The sequence below is a fragment of the Solea solea genome, chromosome 19 (assembly GCF_958295425.1).
Source record: "Solea solea chromosome 19, fSolSol10.1, whole genome shotgun sequence".
Lineage (NCBI taxonomy): Eukaryota > Metazoa > Chordata > Actinopteri > Pleuronectiformes > Soleidae > Solea > Solea solea.
Genome location: NC_081152.1, coordinates 7,692,055 through 7,715,368, shown reverse-complemented (window position 1 = coordinate 7,715,368; position 23,314 = coordinate 7,692,055). Strand labels below are relative to the sequence as shown.

The window sequence follows — 23,314 nt, the reverse complement described above, 5'->3', positions numbered from 1 at the left end:
TATTGTGTGTGCATGCCTGTTAAAAAACATGCAGATTATTTTTGATGCTCTAGTAAAAGGTTTTCTTCTAATAGGTGTTTTTTGGGGGGGATTTACCCAAAAACATAGAAAACTGAGAGGTGGGGGGAAAGACAGGAAGAGTGGAGTGAAGCAGGAATTGTATCTAAAATACACTTGCAGTTAACAGCTCCATCATTAAATATATCACATGTCTGAGCGAAGTGATTTCTAAAAAAAAAGAAAAAAAAGAAGTCATAATTCTTGTAATAATTGTGAGGTTGACCTATTGTGCTATTAAAAACGAGGCACTGAGTAATTCCTACTCACCACTTGCTTGCACAGGAGGCCAGTTATAGATTACCTGTTTAGCAAGGAGGGAGAGCAAGAGGGTGCACATGTGTGAGAGAGGATGGATGGATAGCAGATAGAAAAAAGGTGAGGAGGGGTAGAGAACAGAGAGGAGAGGGAACGTTTGAAGAGACTCTTGCTGCTCCCGTGCTACGGGAGGCTGCACTCGAGGAAAATCGATCCTCTCCCTTCAGAGAAAGAAATTTATGAAGCTGGAACATAAACGCAGTCATGTCCAATTAGCTGCTCTGAATTTACGAGGCGAGGCGAGGGGAGGAAGTGGGAGGGGATGTGGTGATAAAGACTTCAGCAGAAGCCGATAAGTTGTGCTGCTGATCAATGATCCCGTCGTCACGCAACTCCAACTCCTCCCCTGGTCATTGTACGCCGCCTCTGTTCGACAAGCAAGTTCAGTTGCCCAGTTTAACTAGCGTCTCCCCCGTCTCCCTCACCCAAAAACACAGAAACTATGAATATATGAATTTTGTTTATTTGAAAGGTTTAATTGGTAGACACAGCATTTCTCCTTTTTCATTTAAAAATCCACTCTCAATGTAAATGTGCTGAAAGCTTTAAGTTACTATATCACACTTGTGTAAGTTCTGGAGTAGTTGCAATGTCACAAACTTGTGCTCATGTCCTGAATTTTGATTTAAGGCGAGCGCAGCGATGCAATTGAATGCATCTGGTGTCACAAACAGTACTGTTCTGAAACTTAAGTGAAAATACTTGTAGTTCTCTTTAATCACTACTAAACCAAGTGCAGGAAAAAAAAAACTAATAAATCCAATCAATATTTGATTAATATTTAACTTAAACACTAATCTGGGGTAAAAACTTAATGTCTGTGAACAGATTTTTCAACACAATATAATTAGGAAAACATATTGCATAAATAAAATGTAATTTATAGGAAGCAGAGTTCCTTTAATTCATCCCCTCCATGTGCACATACATCTCTATTATCATTATTCTGTCCTGGTTTGGGTGTTAAGCCTCTCTCCCTAGCAAAAAAGCGTTGACTCTCATTGCCCATTAGACTCTCACTCCACTATGATTCCAGCATTTGTGCAGACGGCTGTGTATTTTGTGGTATCAAGAGAAAAAAAGTTGTTGCAAGTGGGCCTTTCCAGTGACGGCTGATCGAACACAGAGTAGGAGAGGAGGGAGATCGCTTGCTTGGTCGGCGCTGCATTGATGCAGTCTGTCATCACAGGTTTCGAGCACGTCAACGCAGACCCTCCCCCCGGCTGCTCCTCTTCATCCTCCTCTGAGCCTCACCGCTGAAGCCAGACAGGCAGCCAGACTGTCAGGGCTTTGACACAACTGCCCTACTCCCTGCTGCACTCACTGCTCAGCCTAAGCCCCACTATATTCTCCTCCACACACACTCCTCTCAAACGCATGTCCATAACCCAATTTACCCGACGCACTCACACTCAGTGAATGCTCGTGCAACGGGGCAGCGGTCAAAGAGCTAAAAGGAGACAGGGAGACACAAAGATGGAAAAGAGAAAGCAAAAGCCCAAAAAAAACTGGAGGACTGGAACGGCTACAGTAGTAGAGTTTGGGAGGAAACTGGGAAAAAATAAAGTGGGAAGAGAGCAAACCAGAAAAGAAGAGAGAACGAGTGATAGCCGCGTCTCTGGAGAGGAATAGAGGCATAGGAGTCGACTTCAGTATAGAGACAGATAAAGCCCCATTAACTGCTGCTTCCAGCTGCTTTCTCAGGCTCTGCCACCACATGACTCCCCCTTGATGTTTGTTTATCTTTCTTCTTATTTATTCTCCTAATTGCTGCATCTCAGCTGTCTAAAAGAGGCAATCCTTGTATCATTAACTACACAAAGGCCGACATGACTTCACAGACTGCGAGGAGAGTGGACAGATAAGCCTGGACAGTGATACAGATCGGATTACACCTATTTTAAATGTCTAATAGATAACTGCAACAGGCCATTAGTTACATCGTAAGTCATTATGTCATTTCATTTGATTCTGACCACGGGCGGGCCTTAGGAAGCTGCCTGCTGATTGGCTACTGAGTTTTGGAGCGATAGCTCAATGGACCGAAACTGTCTGTCTGGAACTTGTTCCCCAAGTTTTCCCCGTTGAAATCCATCAAAATGATCTGATCATTGCAAACAACAAGTGTATTTTTAACCAAATATAATACACTATCTTTGAATGATTACATCCATATTTTATTTGTAGTTTGTGTATTTTGATTTTGTGGCTCATTTTTGTCTGCTCAATTCATTGAGTGTTGCTTGCTTCTTAAAAAGTGTTGTTTGAAAATGTCAACACAAATCTAATTCCATAACCTTCGAGCATTTTTGTGCAGCTCGTTATGAATGGACTCTGGTCCTCTTAAAATGGGGTTCATCACTGGTACAAACTCCATCCACACCAGGGAGCACAGCATTTAAGTGGTATCAATCGTGTTAACTTTTGTGGTGTTTATCGTGGCAGAATCTCAACCGGTTTCTCTTGTAAATTGCTGGTAAGCACTCTGTATTATCTCTATATTAATTGCCTTTTCCGAATGTAAAATGAACCAGTGGAGATCACGCTTAAATGTGAACGCACTCAAAGAGCACTCAAAAACTCTTGTTCATTAACATTTACCGACATTTAATTTGGACATCCCCATGAAAACGTAAAGTGGCAATTGTTTTGCAAGAAAAGGAAAACTTGTGCTTTCCAAATAAGTTAACTTAAAAATTGTTGTCATTCTGTCATAATATAATTTTTCTTTTAAATGAATGCATGGGGTATTGCTTTACTCTGTTTATCAGTTTATTCCCTCGAGGTGACACAAAAACAGTAGCTTCTAGTAAAAATCTACACAAAAAGTAATGAATAGTAACTGATGGAATGTCTGGAATTGTATCTAATATACAGTCACCATTAAATGAATACTACAATTTTGATATTAGAAGATGTAAAGCAGTGTGCATAGGTCTGTTTCAGATACTGCCTTAGAACACATACAATTAATCCCCCAGGTTTTATCCTTTAGTCTTTGTAATTAAAGTGTTGTTTAGTGCCTGCAGCAGTGGAGACAACATAGTTTCCAGCAGAACTTGGGCATCTGTATTATTATGACACACCTGCTGTTACCACAGGTGTTGCCAGTTCAACCAGCTGAAATCCTCAGTGGTCAGATTTATAACTTTAACAGGTGTCCTGTGTAGTGGACTTGTAAACAAATAAGTTGTGTTTGCAGTCAGTGCTGAAGACATGTCTGTCCTCATTAAACGTTTAAATTAAAAGTATTGTTTTCTCTCTAGTTTGAAACACACCGTTTACATCCACGTTCACTAGCATGCGGTCTGTCTTTACTGCCTTTGCTGCCACACTGCTGCCCATCTTGGTACATTATCACCACCTGCCTGTCAGTGAAGTACTGTGAAACATCAGCAGAAACTTGTCTTACATCGTGAGTGTGTGTGTGTGTGTGTGTCCTCAAGAATAACCTCATAAACATCCGAAACGACAGCTTTTTTATGAACTGAACAGAGTATGTTTAAATGTCTAATGGTCAGGCTGCAGAATGTAACAAATGGAGGACTCACCCATCACTTTCCCAAATGTTAAAAAAGCTTATTCTAATGCCTCAAAAAAACCCAAATGATTTTTATTTTAATGATGATACACTTATAGAAACACACTTATGGGTAGTAGATTCAATTTCTGACAATAAAAACTTTGTAAATGGTACGCACTGGACGTTTAAGGTAACATACCCAACACACTGATAAATAGAAGTATTGACCCATAATTACAGCAGCTAATTAAAACACCACCTTGTTTGTGTGGTTTCTAATGCAGACTGGAATACATTTGCATGCCTTATCGTCTTGCCTTTTGCAAAATATACACACACACACACACACACACACTCTTCTCTTTCACATCCTGCCCTTCTTTGTCTTTTCCTTCGCTCACCGTCTCACATTTCAACCCCTCTCACTCTCTCTCTCTCTCTCTCTCCCACTCTCTCCACGTAAACAGACAGGGTTGAGAAGGATGCAGCTGTCCCATCTTAACTCAGCTCAGTGCTGCTACTCCCTTACTTTGATGACTGTGCAGTGAAGGTGGACATCTTGCACATTAACATATGGTTGTGCCCATGTATTATTTGTGTGCAGAGGGACTAAAGAGAAGGATCGGGAGAAATCCCAGTGCAAGCTGTCACCCGAAAGAGCAAGAGAGGCAAGGCACTTGAAAAGTCAGAGTGTCACATCACATCAGTCATGTGAAAAGAGTCAAAGGCTACAGTGCCCTTGGTCTTCCTGGACTGCATATGGCAGGAGTCCGAAAAGGCAGGTTACGGGGATAAGCGTCCACAAAGATTCAACCTGAAAGACTGTGCAGCTCAATATTAATGACACAAAAACTAGACGGGCTGGTTAACAGTGGGTGAGTGACATATCTTCAAGGTAAATTCAAGGACTCAGATGGATCTAGTCATGCAGGCTTTAACGTCAGTCTGCAGTTCACGTAATTGATAAGTGGAGGGCCATTTCCTCTACTAGGCTGCAGCCATTAAGGCCTACAAGACACAACAGTATGCCTAGAAAATCACTCCGCTCTTCAGTATTGATTTTAAACTACAACTTCCAGGCCCCCGCACTCAGCGGCGCTTCCACATTTGTGATGAGACAGATGAGATTTATCACCAAAGACGCAGAAGATGAGAAGCAGTGATATGTTCAGCGCTGTCAGTCACTCAGCGCGGGCATTAGTCACCGCGCTTCTGCCTCTCTGATCTGTTGTCTGTCATCGGCTCTCTCGGAGAAATACATCACAATCACAGCGAGCAGAAACACACACTCACACACACACACACACACCTGTCTCATTTCACACACAGTCACTCTCATGGAGGCATGCATGATTTTCTCCATGAAAAAGAGATGTTCAATTTCCCCCTTTGCTAAGTGGACAGCTCGTGTCCTTCAGGAAGCATGCGGGGAAACAAGGCCTTGTCTGTGAATGGATTCTCCCTTGCACATCCTGTCAGCTCATTCAAGTCATCAGAGAGAAATGTGGGTAATTTATAGGAGTGAGCGCAACAGTGTGATAGCAGACACAACTCACCACCAACGGCTGTCTCCACTTTTGTCCTGTGAAGACAACTCTTGTGTTTCTCTGCGAGTATTGTGTTAAGTTAGAAACTTTGGGCTAAGCTCGACAGGCTACCAGCGTAAACCAACATAAATAAATATACGGAAGCTGATGAGAAAGCGCAGATTAGTGTGAGGAAGGAAGATTGAAGTCGTCGTCTCGCCAGAATACAGGGGCCATTCTTTGAATATTTGATGCAGGCGGATAGCTGTTCACTCCAGTGGAACAAACTGGATTGGAGTCACTCGCTCATCTGGAAAAGGCTGTAATTTAAAGTCGTAGCTGCCGAGTGTCCTTACGATCCTCATTTCCTTCCCAGCTGAACTTAAACCTCTGAATCTGCCAACCTGGGGCCTGCGGTCGTAGTGTGTGTACGGTTATATATACAGAAGATAGGTTTATGTCTGTAAGCGAGCGTATATAAAAACACGCGCACAAGACATTTAAATTTCACTGGCATAACTGTCAATAATTAAATGCTCCCAATGGTAGAGTGGGATATAGAGCAGGGGAATACTGTAGATTATCAGTAATGTTAGACCCACTTACTTTTGTGTCTATTTGTTTTTGGGGGGTTATAACACAATGATATGTAGTTTCCAGAATTATTTAACAGTGGTCACACAAAAAATAAAACATACACAGCCTTTTAAACGTCCAGTGTGTCATTTATAATCAGTTCTACTCTACATTCTGTTCAATCAAGATCTTTGTCCTCTGGGAGATTTATCACATTCAGTCAAATACCGTTTAAATTCAGTTTTAGAGCATTACTCGGCCCAAGGGTTCAGTAAAGCTGCTGTAATCACATGCCACAGAATAAGATGTCGTGCCAACTGTACCAGTCTAGCACACATCAAAAATACAAGTGGACGCTTGAGCTCTGCCTGTGACTTCTGAGAGAAAGCTGAATATAAGTCAAGACACAACACTGTAAGCTTTATTTTGTCACTCTGATATTTTCCCTTTAGATAAAATGTTTTCCTAAGCAATTACTCTGGACTTAGAATGTCGTATATCGGTTTGTTTCACCTCATACATTCACCAATAGCAACCGGTCATGTCATCACTCATAAGAATCTGAACTTCCATTTGGAAGCCTCTAGACTTTGGCCAGTACCATGTTGCAGCTATGCAACTGGAAGTACAACCAGCTTAAGAGTCTATCTTCCTATAAATGGGAATTGAATTTATGAAATTGCCATCATGTGCTATTGAAGAAAGCAGTGATGCTTATTGATGTTGTGAATCAAGTGGGAATTATTTTCCCATAGATTTCCATTCAAATGGAGTCCCTTAAGTGGCTATTCAATATTATTTTGCCACGTATTTGGCTTCAGGAAGAACATTGACACATGTATGAGAAAATGTATGTATAGAGCATTTTTTTTAGTCTACATGCTCCTATATTTAGCAACATTAACACCTCAAAAAGAAGGGGGAAAAACAACTTTCACTTGCTGTCTTATGTGAGATGTGTGCAACCCCCTTCCACACATACTAGATATCACCTCACATGTGTTACCAATCTTCTCTCTTTTATTTGAAGGTGTAAGTGCAACCTACATGCCTCCCAGTGCCTGCTGCAGGATGGGAACCTCCAGTGTCAGTGTGAACACAACACCACAGGCCAGGACTGCCAGCGCTGCAGGAAGGGCTTCAAAGCCAAATCCTGGAAGGCTGGTTCCTACCTGCCGACACCTAACGGAACACCCAACACTTGTACGTACCCAGAATATGTTCATCCAACACATCAATATCACTCACAGAGACACAGAACTGCTGATTTATTTCCTACTGTTACACATTCATTCACTCTGGACTGAAAAATGTACGTTTCTAAGTAAGATATTCATATGACAAACTGCATTTTATAGCCCTTTTTCCTCACAGCTTTTATATGATTTAAACAAAGACAGAGTAGGGTGTTAATTGGTGGTTAATATATATTTTAATATGTTAATTAGTGACTTTTCATGCTTTTCAGAGCTTCTACTGTTTCTACTTAACTGTCATTAAAGCTTACTCATTAGTAATGAACTACCATTCTCATATTGATTAGTGTAGCATTAAGATATGTGATAAGCTAACATAAGCTAATAAAATAGGTAGACTGATACATTATTTTGCTTCTAGTTTATACCTATATTTGGGTTGTACTTGCATGGTGTTGTTATTTCGCATGAACAGTGTGTGCTGACACTGTTACCTGATGTGTTGAAACCAGAGAGTAATGATAGTGTAAAAATCTAACTCGACTCACGCTGCATGGCCATTAAACTGGGAAATATGTGACTGGCTGAACAAAAACTGTGATCGTCTTGACACACCATTATTCTCCCAGTGACACTGTTTTTCATATCATTGTTCATAGTGAGTTAAGTCCATCTCGGTCTCTTATTGCACTCCGTGTTTTTTACACGGCTGTGCTTTTATTTTAATATCAGTGTATTTGTGCATCGTTTTTTTCATCACTCCGAGGTCCTGAAAAGGCCCTGCTAAGACGAGGGATAGCGTTTGAAGCACAGGAGACAGTGGGAGCGACTGAGCTTTCAGAGTTGTCGTTAAATTACTGCAGAGAGCAGATCAGAGCTGTGTAACAACGGGAAAGTGCGTGGGGGGAAATCCTCTTGGAGAACTGGCTACAGTAGTGAGCAATGATAAAATAATAATCTAGGGCAGCCCCTCCCTACGTTCCTCCTTTAAAAAAGAAAAGAAATGGACCCACTCATGCACAGAGACATGCACACTCACATATACCTGCACCTGCACATTCGCTGCAAATACTGGCTTTATTGACAGCCTTTTTTTTTTTCTTTTTTTTTTTAAATCAGGCTAATGTTTCCAACCCAGTTCTAGTGGTACTGACACACACCCTCTGAGCCCACCACTACCCGAGATCCATTAGTGGAATTTAAAAATTTAAATGTTGGCAACCTTCTTGGCTTAAATGCTACACAAAAATGGCCATGGCTCTTAAAATAGTCTGGTCTCGACAGATTGCATTATGCATGCTAAGCTATGCTAACTAAAAAAAAAACAATAAAGAAAAATATGCAAGAGAGGCAAAAAGTTTAGTTTCAAGCACAGCAAAGCACTCTTAAAACATACATATATGATGAGGTTTGGGAAGTAGTAACAAGTGAAAACGGAAGGGAGTAATTACTGCAGGATATTGACAGGTGGTCTGAAACAAGCCGATACTTTGCAGAACAACTCCTAAGCTCTCTAGGCCAGTCTGATGAATGAGGCACAATCAAGTCTTTAGGCAAAGTGAATGCGTACATAAACAACTTCTCATCTCTGCTCTTTCTTTTCTTATTCTCTTTCAGGTACAATTGCTGGTTCCCCCTCCGGTTCTAGTAAGTAATAATGCAAAGCAGAAGTGGTGATAATCCACCGTCTCTCTCTCTGTCTCTTGTCTCCCTTTGTTGAATTATTTTCGCAAGTTTTAACCCCATACCTCACCTTGTGCTTGTCTCTTAAACTCCCCCTCTTGACTGTGATGTTCTTTAGTCAGTCATTTTTCTTTTTCCCGTTGTCTGTACTCTCAGAGCTGAGAGGCTCGGGCCCGGTGCTGTGTACTTCATTATTAATAGTCCTCTCTGTCACCATGTCCTTTCATCACAGCACATCACACTAACCTGCACAGGAGGAATTCTTCCACAGTTGTGCTTTTCTTATTTAGACAAAAGACAGTGGTGTTGATGGATTAAAGAAAAGGCACGTGAAAGAGGGTTGGGTGAGAGGAGGCGCAGGATGCAGCAGCAAGAGTCACAAAAAGAGGAAAGGAGAGAGAAGGATGCGGGCATATGTTAGTGTGTTGTAATGCAGTGTGATTCCGGGTGAGGAGCTCGGGGAGGCAGGAATAAAAGGGAATTTGATTAGGGATTCTCTCTGTGGAGAGGCTCTCAGCCTCCGAGCTGTTAGACAGAAACGATCGGCAAAGTGGCAACATCAACTCTGACAGCATTGGGCTTTTCTCCACATGGCCTACCAATAAAAGGCTGATGCATGGACAGACTGAGCAATTGGACTGCACTGCAGAGGTCTGCTTTTAAAAGATCTCCTCTCACAGTTAAATACAACAACTGTATGGTGATTTATAAAAACAGCAGGTATATACTTACATGTCTCAAAGAATGATGTTAGTAGTGGACCAATAGGTTTAGAGGGGAGTCTGATATTAGTTTTAGTTTTCTGATGAAGATTTAGTCGAAGATCTTGACTGTCTCTGCTGCTGAAGGTGAAACAGAGGGTGAAGCTAAAAGTAAAGCTGAGGATGTAGCCGAGGTGAAATACAGGTTGAAGCTAAAGGTGAAGGTCGACCCGAGAGTGAACCAGAAAGTGCAGCAACCAACAGGCTGAACAGCCTCCAGCTGTTTCCCATGAGCTATTTGAAGCTTCATGGGAAGCAGTAGCTTAGTTACAGCCAGAGGTAGAATGTATCCCATTAGATTTGTTCAATCCTGTACCAACTTCAGATCTTAACACTTAACTGCAACACATCAGTTTATTCACCAGTGAGTCGGGGAGTAGGACGTCTGTACACCACAACATGTGCTGACAAACAGGTAACATCAAGACTGACGGCCAAAAAAAGAAAAAGCTGCAGCAATAACACACATCTTATCTCTGTTACCATTAGGGGAGGGAATCGCAGGGTACCTCACAATACAATATATAGTCCATGATACCAATAATATCACAATACAATGATTCTGTGATAATCAGTATATTGCAAGACAATCATATCACGATATCCGTCTAACCGAAGAAAACAATACGTCCGTGAAAAATTTAAAGTGCACGATTCCACTATTTATTCACAACCAGGTAACTTTCCATGTAGTCCAGTATTTAACTCAAGTAAAGGATCTGAATACTTTTTGTATCGATGGCGACAGCTGAACAAATTAGTAGCATTAAAGCAGAGACTTTCCATATACTTGCCCGAGACTGTTGATGTGCTTATTGACGCTGACAAGCTGTGCATCTTTATCTGTGTACACATCATATATAATTTATCCTTCAACTATGACGTACATTGGTCACTTCCGTTGCTGCATATATCTCTGGTGGCAAAGTCAAATGTAGGTTGTTCAGTCTTGAGAGTATAGGCATCAAACTATATGGGCCTTCAGACTTTATTTGATCTGACTGACTGACTTTTAAGCAACCCCGGCATGATGTGAACAAATGCCTGAACGTACATTGAAGTGGTCCTCAAAACCAGCATGCTAAATTTAAACCTGCCAGTGAACCTCTCATGTTCCACCAGGAAAGCACTTAGGACGTAGGAGGATCTCAGCACGGCTGTGATGTCGATGTCGTCAAACTTTTTCTTTTTCTTCTTAAGGAAATCCATTAAGAGCACGTGTGCAGAACAGCACAGCACTTTTGTGTTTGGCTGACATCAGTAGCAAAGCAAGCAGAGAATTCACTGATTAGCTGTGATTTAGGAGGAGCTGACAGAAGCTTTAACACAGTTTAACAGTTACAGTGCTTAAGTTTTATTTATTTGCAGTTATATGTAATCATGTAATTTATAGTTTATATCCAGGGTTGCAACTACAGCAACTCCATCATTTGACATATGACATTTTCAAGTGTGTTATTCGAAAATAGACCAACACTCTTAAACCAAAATATTCTGTTAGCTATCCTAGAGATTAGTTAGATACTTGTATTATAATAATTGGTAATTATGCTTGGATATTCAGATATTCCTTCTGATCATTTTAGGTAAAAGTGTCACATATTTGCTGTTTTCTTTTTTAAATTAATAACAGAGAAGACTGTTATTATTAGTAACACTAAACTCCCATCTGTATTTGTTGTATTTGTTTTGAAAAGATCATCAGCAAGAGCAGACATTTTGAGACCAGACAGAAACAGTTTGTGTATGACGATAAGAACGTAAAGTGAAGCATGTGACATTTGCAGCAGCAGTTTTCTGTGTGTGGAGACAAACTGTTTTTTGTTTGTGAGCCAGGTTCATTTAGTTTAGTTTGAGGGAAATTGTTACTAAGTCTGAACTGGACGTGAAGAAGTTATTCTCACATAAGACAGAAAAGAAACACTAGGGGTGCAATGATTAGTCGAGGTTATAAAAAAAAATCAACTGTCCAATTTAATCTTTGTTAATTGTCTGCTACATTATCCTTCATCTTTTTTTTCTGCTGTGGAGCTGAACCACATCTTTTTTATGGTTTTTTAACCATCTCTGCTGAGAATTACAAACGTGACCACAGGCACTTGTATATGACGCCGCCGCTGCCGCCGTGTCTGTTTACTCTGGTAACTTGTTTTTTTCCACTAACCCACTATAATTCCACTGCTTAGCTAAACTGTTCCAGTGAAGCTCAGCTGTTCTGTTTACGCTTTACCCCGCCGTACAAATACACCAAATCAATACATTTTTAAGTACTCACATTGCTTAATGACTCAGACAACCCTGGGCTGCACCAAGTTGTTGGGTGAAGTGACAAGAATGCTTTCCAAAAACACACTGCTAAATCTGAAGAGATAGTATTTGGACTGTCAAAACGTTCCCATTACCATCCATAATGAAGAAATCAAAAGTACTACCGTATCCTGTAAATACTTGGGTGTAGTGATTCACCAGCTGTTGTTATGGAAAGATCCCATTGAACTGGTCTGCAACACAAAACAAAGGATCTATTTCCTCTGAGGTCTTTTGGGGCAAGTAAACAAGTTCTTCTTCTGTTTTATACCTCTGTGGTAATAATGAGTGTTCTGCAGTACTGTAATAGCGTCATGGTACAAAAGTCTGTCCATTGTTGTCAAATCAAAACTGCGTCAACAAATGAAAATCTGCCTCTGAACTTAACCATGTTAGGTTCAGAGCCAGAGGTACAGGGTTCCACAGTTCCACAATAAGGTTAGACTGAAAAACGTCAATCTTGGAACTAAATATGGGACTTAAAGGAGTCTTGTCTCTGGTTCTTGGCTGATTGTAATGTTTAATGTCTGTAGTTTTTTGTGAACAACACAGCAATCAACATGTCACTGTTGTGTTAAATGCAGGTCACAGTGTTCCGCAATGGATAACTTGGTTATTACTTAAAACAGTCAGATGGCGCTTCTAGGCTGACTATTTTGAATTTGAGGGGATTTTTAAGGTTATGTTAATAGTCGATTGATAGTTTCAATAGTACGTAACAGGCATCATAGTCTTTAGTTGGAGCCCTAAATAGCTCATACTTGAAAAGTAGCACTGTTTTTGTCTCTTTTATCTCAAGTTTAGAGAAGTGCATTTTGCTTGAACCTGACCCTGATGTGAGAAAACGCTTGTTATCTCTCTCTCTCTCTCTCTCTCTCTCTCTATGTGTGTGTGTGTGTAAAATCATGGTGGGGCATATGGTGCAGTTCAGTGAAACCAATAAATCATCTTGATCCCCTCCTTTTCCTCACGGGATCTGAGGTCTTAAGTTCCATTCTCAGAGTGGCCACCACCGCCACTACTGTGCACGCGCACACACATGCATGCACAGATAGTTTTATCATACCTGAAGGTCCTGTGATATTAAGAACTAGACTACAATGTAATGTTTTATGGATTACTAACAATATATAGTTTTCTTCTCTGGCAGCCAACTACTTCAAAAAGGCACATTCCAACTCGGTACATTTTCTAATTTTTGTTATTTGCAGCAGCATCAAAAAGAAATCAGTGATGTAATCTGTGAACTGTGTATTAGAGTGTCGAAGCAGCGCAGGATTAGATTTTGCAATTTTTCATCCATATAAAGTTGGTTATATAAATCATCATTTTCAGCACCGTTTCCAGGAACATGAAAATGCAAATCCCAGTTTAGATTAGAATATATATTGTTTAATTTCACATTGAGATCAGTGCTAAGTTCTTGACTGGAGTGTGTGTGTGTGTGTGTGTTGCAAAGACAGATGTTTGTCTATAAACATTACAACATCGAACAGGTTGGACAGTAGATCATAACAGTGGCATCTTTTGTCATGTGGCTGCCCCAGTTAAGTCAGTGAGCATACTCAGATGAGGATTAGCAATCTATTGGCAAGAAGGTCTGATCCACAGAACTCTCAGCCCATTGGTCAGCTGGACAGATGGGTGTTTGGCACAGGGGGGAGGGGAGGTCATAGAAACTAAATCCTAAAACCCAGTCATACATCTGCCTGTCCAGCCACAATGACCACACATGACCCCACTTCATCTTTTAATTTAAAATCAGATCCCAAAACGGCAAAGGAGTCTGAGCACAGTACAAGCACACAGAGATACGGTCACTTACCTGCACACGCAGAGACAGACAAATGTATGCAAACTCATACACACTAATGATGTTCGACACGAGGTAGACCACAATCCTATCTCTGTATGACCATCATCTCACTCCCGTCTATGGAAATCTTTGCATATTGATAAAGGATGAACTTGGCCTTGGACTGAGAGAGATTGGATCATGTCTGGAAAATCATGTGACACATTAATAACAATCACGCTGTTACTCAAACCGCCTTCATTAGGCATTCTGGCAAATGTTAACCAGACCCGAATTACAATGGCTTCATTAGTGTGGATCTAAATCAATGTCTTGCACTGTGGTAATAAACGATGAGAATGCCGAGACTGACGGGTGGAATTAAATATTATTGTTATCATTTTGCAGGCTATATTCATTCAAGAGACAAATTATCACATTATATGTAAATGCATTTTGGTGGAAGACACTTAAAAATGTGTCGGTGCAAAAAGAGGGTACGGGAACCAGCACTGTTTGCTGTGTGCCAGAGAGAGTGTCATGGGACAGTTAGTGAGTCCATCTGTACAGACAGACAGGCAAATGTTAGAGGATTATGTAATGAAGCAGCTTAGATTGCTGATGCGTTGTGTGAGACAGTGATGGTGCTGTTGCATGGCTGAAAGAGACCTTGACCCCTGCCTAATTGTTTTCTTTTAAAACAGACTCCATTGACTTCAGCAGCTCTGATCACCATTTTGATCACAGTGAAGGTAGGCACTTGCAAACCAGGAAGTATGAGACTCGAGGTCATTCAGACATGGTAGCAGTTGCCATATAAAATTGGACATGGCCTTCTGGTTGTAAAACAAACTCCAATTGCTCCAAATTCACAGACGTTACTCAAAATTTCAACATCATGAGCTATGGAAAAAGCCTGGTGATGGAGCCAATTAACTCCTCAAAAAATGATTATTCGCTTGTTACTTTTCATACCAGAAGACTACTTTCCAATTTAATTTACAGTCTATAGCAGCTGCACTGTACTAGAATACAGTCCTGTAGGTGCATCTTTATTAAAAACAGGAAAACAAAACATGTAAACTGCTGCCTTTATTGATGATGTAGTGCTTTAAAAAACATTGGATAGCATGAAATTAAAGGCTGCAATATCCTTCTTTCCTATGCCGGATTGATGCTTTCTCCATCACTGCTTTCCATCAGTCTAGTTGAATAATAAATATATACTTTACTATGTAGGTGGATAACCTGCTGTCTGTTAGTGAACATAATTATTTGTACAAAATACGTCACAGTTGTTTGGAAGTGGAGTTTGATTAGAACCTGTCTCCTGTGAGCTAATGGTTGAATAAAAACGTGGCCACCAAATGATTGTAGATTTGTAGATTGAAAAATCATGTGCATATTATTCATTTTTTTCATATTCTGCCACTCTGCAAAGCTAAATGTATAAATCAGTAACTGATTAATCACTGTTTTGAAAATCAAGATGAACATTACCATAATTTTGTCATTATTAATTTCATCAGATTTAGATTTAGTAAAACTCCATACACAATTACTGTGTGTAGTGCACATTCACAAACATTGTGTGAATCTTTTTTGACAACAACATTAACAATAGTCCCAAATGCAGGACAATAAAAAAAATATTTTAATTTTTAAAAGCTTCTTTACAGAGACTATAATGATGTACAATGTGCCTTATATCCCTTTTTTCAGCACAACATGGACAATCTAATGAAATTTTTACTTTTTAAAAATTATCACCAACTATATAAATGATATACAATAATCACTACTCCCATCTTTTTTATGTATATGTGATATAAAATGTATCATAACTTTTAATCAACAACACATTTTGTGAAGCCTAAAGATTATTCCCATGGCAAATTACCAAGGCTGCACCTGTGGCACAGAACTGTGCTGTGTGAGCAATAAGGGTTAATTAAATGGCAACAAGTGAAACATATGCAGAAAAATGGCTTGAAACACAAGGAACAATGACTGGAAAACCCTTAGGAACAAAATTAACCGACAAAAACACAGCAAAAGGGACTAAACACACTAGGGAGGCAGTGGTAATCAAACACAGGTGAAACTAATAAGACACAGATTAATCCCATTAGGGCGGGTCAAGTGATCAGGATGGAAGATAGGACAGGAAGTAAAACTACAAAATAAAACAGAAAAACAAGTAAAAGCAGAAAAACAAAAGGAAAGTACTAAAAGCCCAAGGTAAAGAATACAGACAGGAACAACATCCAAACAAAAGCACCTGGAGTGATCCAGGGGTCATGGCATCATTGTGTTGTGCAGAAGGAAAAAAAATGATATTCTTCCAGCACTGAAAGGGTTGTGGAGCAGCTTTTGAGTTTAGCCTATCTCAGCAGTGTGAAGTCACACTTTCATTTTGTGTTCTCACTTCTGTGTGTGTGAAAGTGCATACTTGCGTGCGTGCGTGCGTGCGTGTGTGTGCGCGCAAGCACATTTGAAGGGAAAAAAAGTAAAAAAGGAAATCTTTGGATAAACAATCTGAGGCAGCATCTCTTATGCTAATTTCCTAGCCTGCACATTCCTCAATGCATTAAAATCTTCTGTTCTCATGCAACTCATGCAACAGACACCAGCTCCTCCACCAGCAGAAACCAGAATCACGCAGAGCTCAGCCCCATTTAGAGATAAAGCGTTACCCGCCAGCCCTTTGTCTGCACCCTCACTCTCACCCATGGGACAACCTGACACATTTCTTCTTACAACAGAGGTTCTCCCTCCAGGAGAGGAGCACAGAGATGCCTTGACACCGGAAGAGTCCGCACCCTCGGACACAATCCACACACACTCACATCTGTCCCACCCAGTCCCTAAGGAGCCCGCACATCACGCAGTTGTTTTTGATCATCATCACCATCCAGTCACAGCCGACCACCATCACACAACTTTGGTCAAAACTGGGGAAAATCAGGCAAAGAATGGTCAGAGAGGAGGTAAGGCACAGCTATAGCTCTAGATGGCAGTAGATGTAGACTAGAAGCCCCAGGAAACAGAATAATCTAATTTAGGATCAGGAGATCGTTTTCATTTATAGTCAGTGTGATGATTTTTATGGTGTCAAACACGTCTGAAATGGACAATTTTCATGAGGTTAAAATCACTAACACGCTCGTATGAACAATCTATAATCATATTCTATGTCGGAGAAGCTTTTTCATGTTATGGAGGGACATTGAAATCTTGTTAATACGAGTGAGAGGCAGCTTTAGGGGGAAGAGAGAAAGCAGCGGTGTATGATCACTGGTAATGGAGGTCTGAGAGTTCAGTTGATATATTGTGACATATTGGGACACTATGAGCAAGGCAATATATTACAACCTTTTACCCACATTACGCCATTTTAAGAAAAGCTGTGAAATATCAATGTCATATGCATAAATAATACACACTTGATGAGGAGTGAGTGAAAGCCTGCTGGCAACTAGCATTTGAGGCTTAAATACGATATAAAAAAATGTCCATCAGAAAATGACTGCAAGGAATTCTTTCAATATATCAATACAGCACATCCAACAATTGATTATTGAGTATCAAGTCTTGAAATGTCACTATATTTGTGTGTATCAATTATATCTTACAGCCCTACTGGTAATGGAGAGTTTGTGAATGTCTGACTACAGCTGACGTTATTTTGACATCACTCAGAGACAAAAAAAAAAGAGGATTTGATCAGACACCAGATCAGAGCGATGAAAAGATATGAGAACAGGAGAGACAGACTGAAATTTAACTTCTAACTGCAGCACATTACAAATACTACGCCCTTTGGGGGGCAGCATTAATATGTGAAATGTTGAGATATAAATAAAACGATCGCATGATATTTCAGGTCACTTCTGGTTGAGGCATGCTGCCATTCTGCCAGTAAAGGAAGCAGATGAGGAGCTCCATCACTGTCAAGGTTTACTAAACCAAATAGACTCTCACTCTGTCTCTCTCTCACACACACAGCACTCTCTCGGTCAGGGTAGAGCCACGGGAACCCTGAATGCTCAGTTTTCTGATGTCTGATGTCAGACGGTTTGGGCTGAGCTAACTGAGATTAATGCCAAGAATAGTTCAAATCACTCCTGCCCCTGAGGCAACATGGATTACTGAGATTAAATGCATTTATGTTCACTACTGTGCTACATCAGCCTTTGAAACAACTGTTATTCAGAATCCTGCTTTCCCACTCCAGAGCTTTTCCAGCCAGGCTGTGTATACACATGTGTGTGTCTGTGTGTGTGTGTGTGTGTGTGTGTGTGTGTGTGTGTGTGTGTGTGTGTGTGTGTGTGTGTGTCTGTGTGTGTGTGTGAGAGAGAGACACATGTGTGTGAGAGTGGGAGTACGGGATGCAAGAAGTCGGACACAAGTAGAGGTACATAGGGGTTACTTTGATGAGATATAATGATGGCATGATGCCAATCGTGTGAAATGGTTCAGGGTGCTGTGAGAACAGCTGCTGGCGTCCTGTCTCACTGGAGCCTCTGGAAGGGGGAAGGGATGAAGGAGAAGCGAGTGGGCGGGAGGTAGCCTGAAGGGGGACACTCCGCAGGGGAACAGGATGCCCCTCTCTGAAGATGAACAACTGTAGATGTACATCGCCCGTGCACAGACACCACAAGGGGAAACACAGATGGAAGCATGCAGCACTGTATTCTCTAACGGTCCGGTGATCATTCGCCCCTCGATGACATACACGGTGTGGTCGCTTTGTGTGATTGGCTATCTGCATTTTTGTGAGTGAGAAATGTGGTGTTTTAGTTTCCAGAAATGTGCATGAGTTGCAGTAAATGGCAGTAGGTAGAGGAGGCTTGATCGACAAACTGAGCTATATCTCTTCTTCGTTCACTCCCGCTCACTTTTGTTCTAAAAGCGAAGCAAAAGGATGCTGGGAAAGGAGGAAAGCCCCCTGGGAAAGTGGAACATTCACAGAAACAGAGAAAGGACAGGGAAAAACTTTGAGCAGGAGACAATTAAAAATGAAGTAAAAGAAGGATTCTTCTCTCTCACACACCCACATCCTTTCTTTTGGTCAGGGTACAGTGACAGGAACCCCAAATGCTCAGGTTTCTAATGTCTGATGTCAGACAGTTTGGGCTGAGCTGACTGAGATTAATGCTGGGAACACTTCAAATCAGCCCTGGAACATTCACTGGAACAGGGAAAGGACAGGGGAAAACTTTGAGACAATTATAAATGAGGTAAAAGCAGGTTTTATGTGTTTTGCACTGTGCATACTGTGTAGCACCAGAATGAACATGGAAACTTACACCCATGAGCAGATATTACTTTACTATTATGATTGTAATATTATTTGTGGTAAATAGGGGTAGCAAATATAAGCGCACGCAGATCCCCTTTGTCCCTGGACAGGAACCAAGAAGCAAGAGGAGAATTTCATGACATGCAGATAAAAGGAAGTGCATGTCATTTCTTTTCACACCCAGTGAAAGTGTAGCAAGGAGTTTCTCAAGCCTCTCTTACTCTCACAGCTTTTCCCCAAGCCCAGGGCTGCAGCTCCTGATGGAGCAATCTGCTATCTGACAGAGAGAGACAGAGAGAGAAAAGGCAGAGAAAGATGGGAAGAGAAGCAGGTGATCAGAACAGTAATCTTTCCTACTGCAGTATCAGCCTAATTATTACGCCCCTAGAATTCAGGTTGCTGCAGGTAGGAGTGTGTTAGATATCTCATATGATGTCATGATGCCTGTTCTGTTAATGATGACTGTGTGAGAGTCTCCCACAAGTCTGAGGAATATACTCATGAGACTCAAGACATGGTCACAAAAGGACATCATCATCTGAGCTCAGAGGCGCAGAAGGGAGGCGGAAGAAGAAAAAAATAACTGGATACTGTAATTCATATACTGTAGTTCACTTATGGAGCAGTAAATATGCAGTAGGTAAACCTGACAGCTTTGAGTGAAAACTGAGAGAAATGTGTCTATATTTATCTCTGCACTGACACATCTGTCTGTCAGTCAACTCTCAGACAACGTCTGAAGGCGCAGAGCAAGAACAATACCAAACAAAGGCGGATGAAGCAAAGACATAATAACTATGGTAAAGAACGATTTCTCTTCTTGTAACCTCATTGATTATGATGGTGTTTCAGTCTCTCACACGTCTGAGGAACATGAGACACACTTTCACAAAACAACCATCTCGTCTGAGCACGGAGAGGAGGAAGGAAATGCTGAGAGCAGAGGTAGCTCGTAGTATTAGTGGCAATCTTTCGCAAATTGAATCTGAGAGATTTACTCGTCATGTCAATTATGGTGTTATGGCGTTTCAGTCTCCCATGATTTTGAGAAGCACGAGCCTCACAAAATTACACACACGTCTGACCACGGGGAGAGAGGAGAGGAGTTAAAAGAAGAAGAAAGAAAAGGTATCTCTTTTGTACTGTAGTGGTAGTTGTAGCTGACACTAGTTAATTGTAACGGTACAAATACTCTAAGAAGTAACTACATTTTTGCTTATATGTTTGTTTTTTACCATCAGTGTCCCATGAATCTGATCACCATGGACATGACACTCATGGAGAGAAACATTCAACCTCATTTGAACACAATGACAGGGGTAGAGAAAGAAAACCTGAGGAAATAGGTACATTACATTATTATTTGTAGTGGAAGACAACATACAGTAGAAAGATCTGCAGTACATATGTGTAGTTTACATGTTGGGCGTTTGAACATGCGTTTCTACAAAACTAAATTTCTTGCTTGTTATTTTAACGGCATGATTTGTGGTGTTTCCCAGTTGCCCACAACTCTGAAGAACATGAACACGAGAGTCATGGCCACAAAACTACAACTCTACATGAGCACAGAGACACAAAGTGGGAGCATACAGAAGCTGACAGGACAGGTATCTCCATCTATGTGCTGTGTTGCTGTGGATGTAGCTACCTGTAGTGATCCTCTAGTGATGGAAATACCAGCAACATTCAACTTAAGTTTTATGCCCTTTAAACAATTATGTTGAGTTAGTCTCCCACAACTCTGAGGGACACGTACACGAGACTCATGGCCACAAAGCAACCACCTCATCTACGCACGGAGAGAAGCACGACCACAAAGAAAGACAAGCTGAAAGGACAGGTATTCTGTAGTGGTAGAAGTGTTCTTGTAGTTTTTACAATTTAAATAATGTAGTTGTGTGCATTATTTAAAGCTGTTGCTAAACTTGAACCCTCAGTGATGTAAAATTCCATTATAGACCTCAATTTGGTAGAAAATGGCTGAGGTGGAAGAAAAAAATAGTAAAAAAAATATATTTCGAAGTTTGTTTAGTTCTGCTGCAATGGCATTTTAAACTGATTAAACATTTCTGTCAGACCACCACAAGACTGAGGAACATGTTCACGAGACTCCTGGTCACGAAACGTCAACCTCATCTGACCACAAGGAGGAAAAAGAAGGTACCTTCTCTCGAGGCAATAGATTTACACAATGTAGTTCAGGCGTAGTTCTCCATAAAAGTAAACACATTTGAAATAAAACCATATAAAAACCACAAATTCTCTACATGATCCCTAGGGTGATTATGATAAATTAGCAAGGGCATCAAATTTAATTTCCTTTGCATACTTCAACCACATTCACAGATTATGGGGTCATTTGGTGTCTTTGGTTATTTTGTGAGTTTGAAAAGTTTAACAATCACGTTGTGTCAGGCCTCCACACGCACGAGACTCATGGTCACAGGACAGCAGCCTCGTCTGAGCACGGAGCAACATGGGGGGAGGAGGGGGCGCATACAGGGAGGAAAGGTATCTCTCCACCTTTAAGTTGTAGCTGTAGTGAAATAACCATTGAATTAGAAAAGACAGAAATGTATTTGAGCTTTTTGTTGTTTATGTTCAATCATGTTGAGCCAGTTTCCCACCATTATGAGGCACATGTTCCTGAAACTCATGGCCACAAAACAGCAACCTCATCAGAGCATGGAGAGGAGCACCACCACACAGCAATAATGACAGGTATTCGGTTTTATATGTAGTTAGAGTAGAAACTTAAACCACCTATCAGATGGAGGGGGGGGAAACTGCCAAACATATCGGCCGTATGCTCTAATGTCTAAAGATCAACATCAGCCAGAGAGAAATCCATATTGGTCGCCGCTAGTCAATATCGTTCTTTTAGAATTGTTCATTAAGAAACTGACCTCGACTGAGTTGGAGGGGGAAAGAAAAGACATAGAGCAAGTGTTTAAGTGTTCCAAGTTGTTCTAAATGTTTGATTTTCATGTCAATGTTGGTGTGTCAGACCACCACAAGTCTGAGGGACATGGGCACCATGGTCACAAGACATCAACTTCATCTGAGCACTGGGAGAAAGGACAGGAGAGGGAGGAAGAGGAGCATAGAAACAGAAACACTGAAAGAAAAGGTATCGCTTTGCAGTACAATGTCTACTGTAGTGTTGGTTGTACCTGTAGTGTATCTGTTGTGTAGATGTGGAAATATACACATTAACTACATGGGCTAAACCACATTCTTGGTATGGTGTTTTAGTCCTCCATCAGCTTGAGGAACTCATGCATGAGACTCATGGCCACAGAACCACAACCTTGTCAGAGCACGGTGAGAGACAGGAGGAGGAGAAAGAAAGAAACGCCAAAACAACAGGTATCTGCTTTAGAAGAGAGGAGGCAATGTTCCACATTTATATAATCTAAGTCACTGTGACACCTTTAGGTCACCATGTCAAAAGGGCCTAAAAACAACAGGAATTTCTGCATAAACTTTCGTTCCATATGTCAAAGTATATTTATTGGTGTTTCAGGCCACCACGTGTTTGAGGGACATGAACAAGAGCCACACGGACACAAACATGTGACACCTGGCCATAAACATGACACACATGACCTCAAACATGAGATACATGGCCACAAAACGACACCATTTTCCAAGCATGAGGAGGAGACAGATGAGGTTGAAAGACACGCTGAAAGGAAAGGTATCGTAAATGTAGCAGAGATAATGTTTTCATACACTGCAGTCTTCACCCCGGTGCAGTAGATATCTTTTATTCAAAGATAAACTCGCAGCTTACAGTGAAAATGTGCCACTATAAAAATGAACTGGCAACTGGGAGCAGGAGAGAATAAAAATTCACCTCAGATGTTTTTTTCTTTTTTTTTCTTGTTGTGTTCATGACAATCACGCTGTGTCAGTCTCCCAGAGGTCTGAGGGGCATGTACATGAGACTCATGGCCACCAAATCACAGCCTCATCTGGGCACGGAGGGGAAAAACATGAGGCGGCACATGAAGACAGAAGAGGTGAAAACAAACGTAGAATGTAAAGTTATCTGGTAGAATTAATACAGTCCTTTCTCTTTCTTTAGTCAGGCTGTGAAAGTCTGGTGTGAATTCATTAAAACGTGCACATATTACATTAAACACAAGCCACATTGAACTGAGGACTTCCACAGGAGTTACATTTGGCACAGTACAGTGAGAATGTTCCCTTGAGAAAAGGAAACAGACATTTTCTGAATTTTGTCTCTTCATCAACATGA

General features: G+C 40.9%; 1 protein-coding gene across 1 annotated transcript in view; it reads left to right on the top strand.

Annotated features, from left to right (window-relative positions):
* The window catches only part of LOC131446475 (filaggrin-2-like), a 52,572-nt gene that overhangs the window by 26,139 nt on the left and 3,119 nt on the right, over window positions 1–23,314 (top strand). Inside the window, exons 4-19 of the mRNA XM_058617721.1 lie at window positions 7,031–7,203; window positions 8,814–8,843; window positions 14,447–14,494; window positions 16,508–16,732; window positions 19,900–19,992; window positions 20,080–20,175; window positions 20,289–20,393; window positions 20,550–20,657; window positions 20,780–20,890; window positions 21,127–21,210; window positions 21,466–21,561; window positions 21,670–21,771; window positions 22,058–22,180; window positions 22,306–22,419; window positions 22,577–22,750; window positions 22,968–23,075. Of these exons, the coding sequence (XP_058473704.1) occupies window positions 7,031–7,203; window positions 8,814–8,843; window positions 14,447–14,494; window positions 16,508–16,732; window positions 19,900–19,992; window positions 20,080–20,175; window positions 20,289–20,393; window positions 20,550–20,657; window positions 20,780–20,890; window positions 21,127–21,210; window positions 21,466–21,561; window positions 21,670–21,771; window positions 22,058–22,180; window positions 22,306–22,419; window positions 22,577–22,750; window positions 22,968–23,075 (1,790 nt within the window). The remainder of the gene's footprint in view (window positions 1–7,030; window positions 7,204–8,813; window positions 8,844–14,446; window positions 14,495–16,507; window positions 16,733–19,899; window positions 19,993–20,079; window positions 20,176–20,288; window positions 20,394–20,549; window positions 20,658–20,779; window positions 20,891–21,126; window positions 21,211–21,465; window positions 21,562–21,669; window positions 21,772–22,057; window positions 22,181–22,305; window positions 22,420–22,576; window positions 22,751–22,967; window positions 23,076–23,314) is intronic.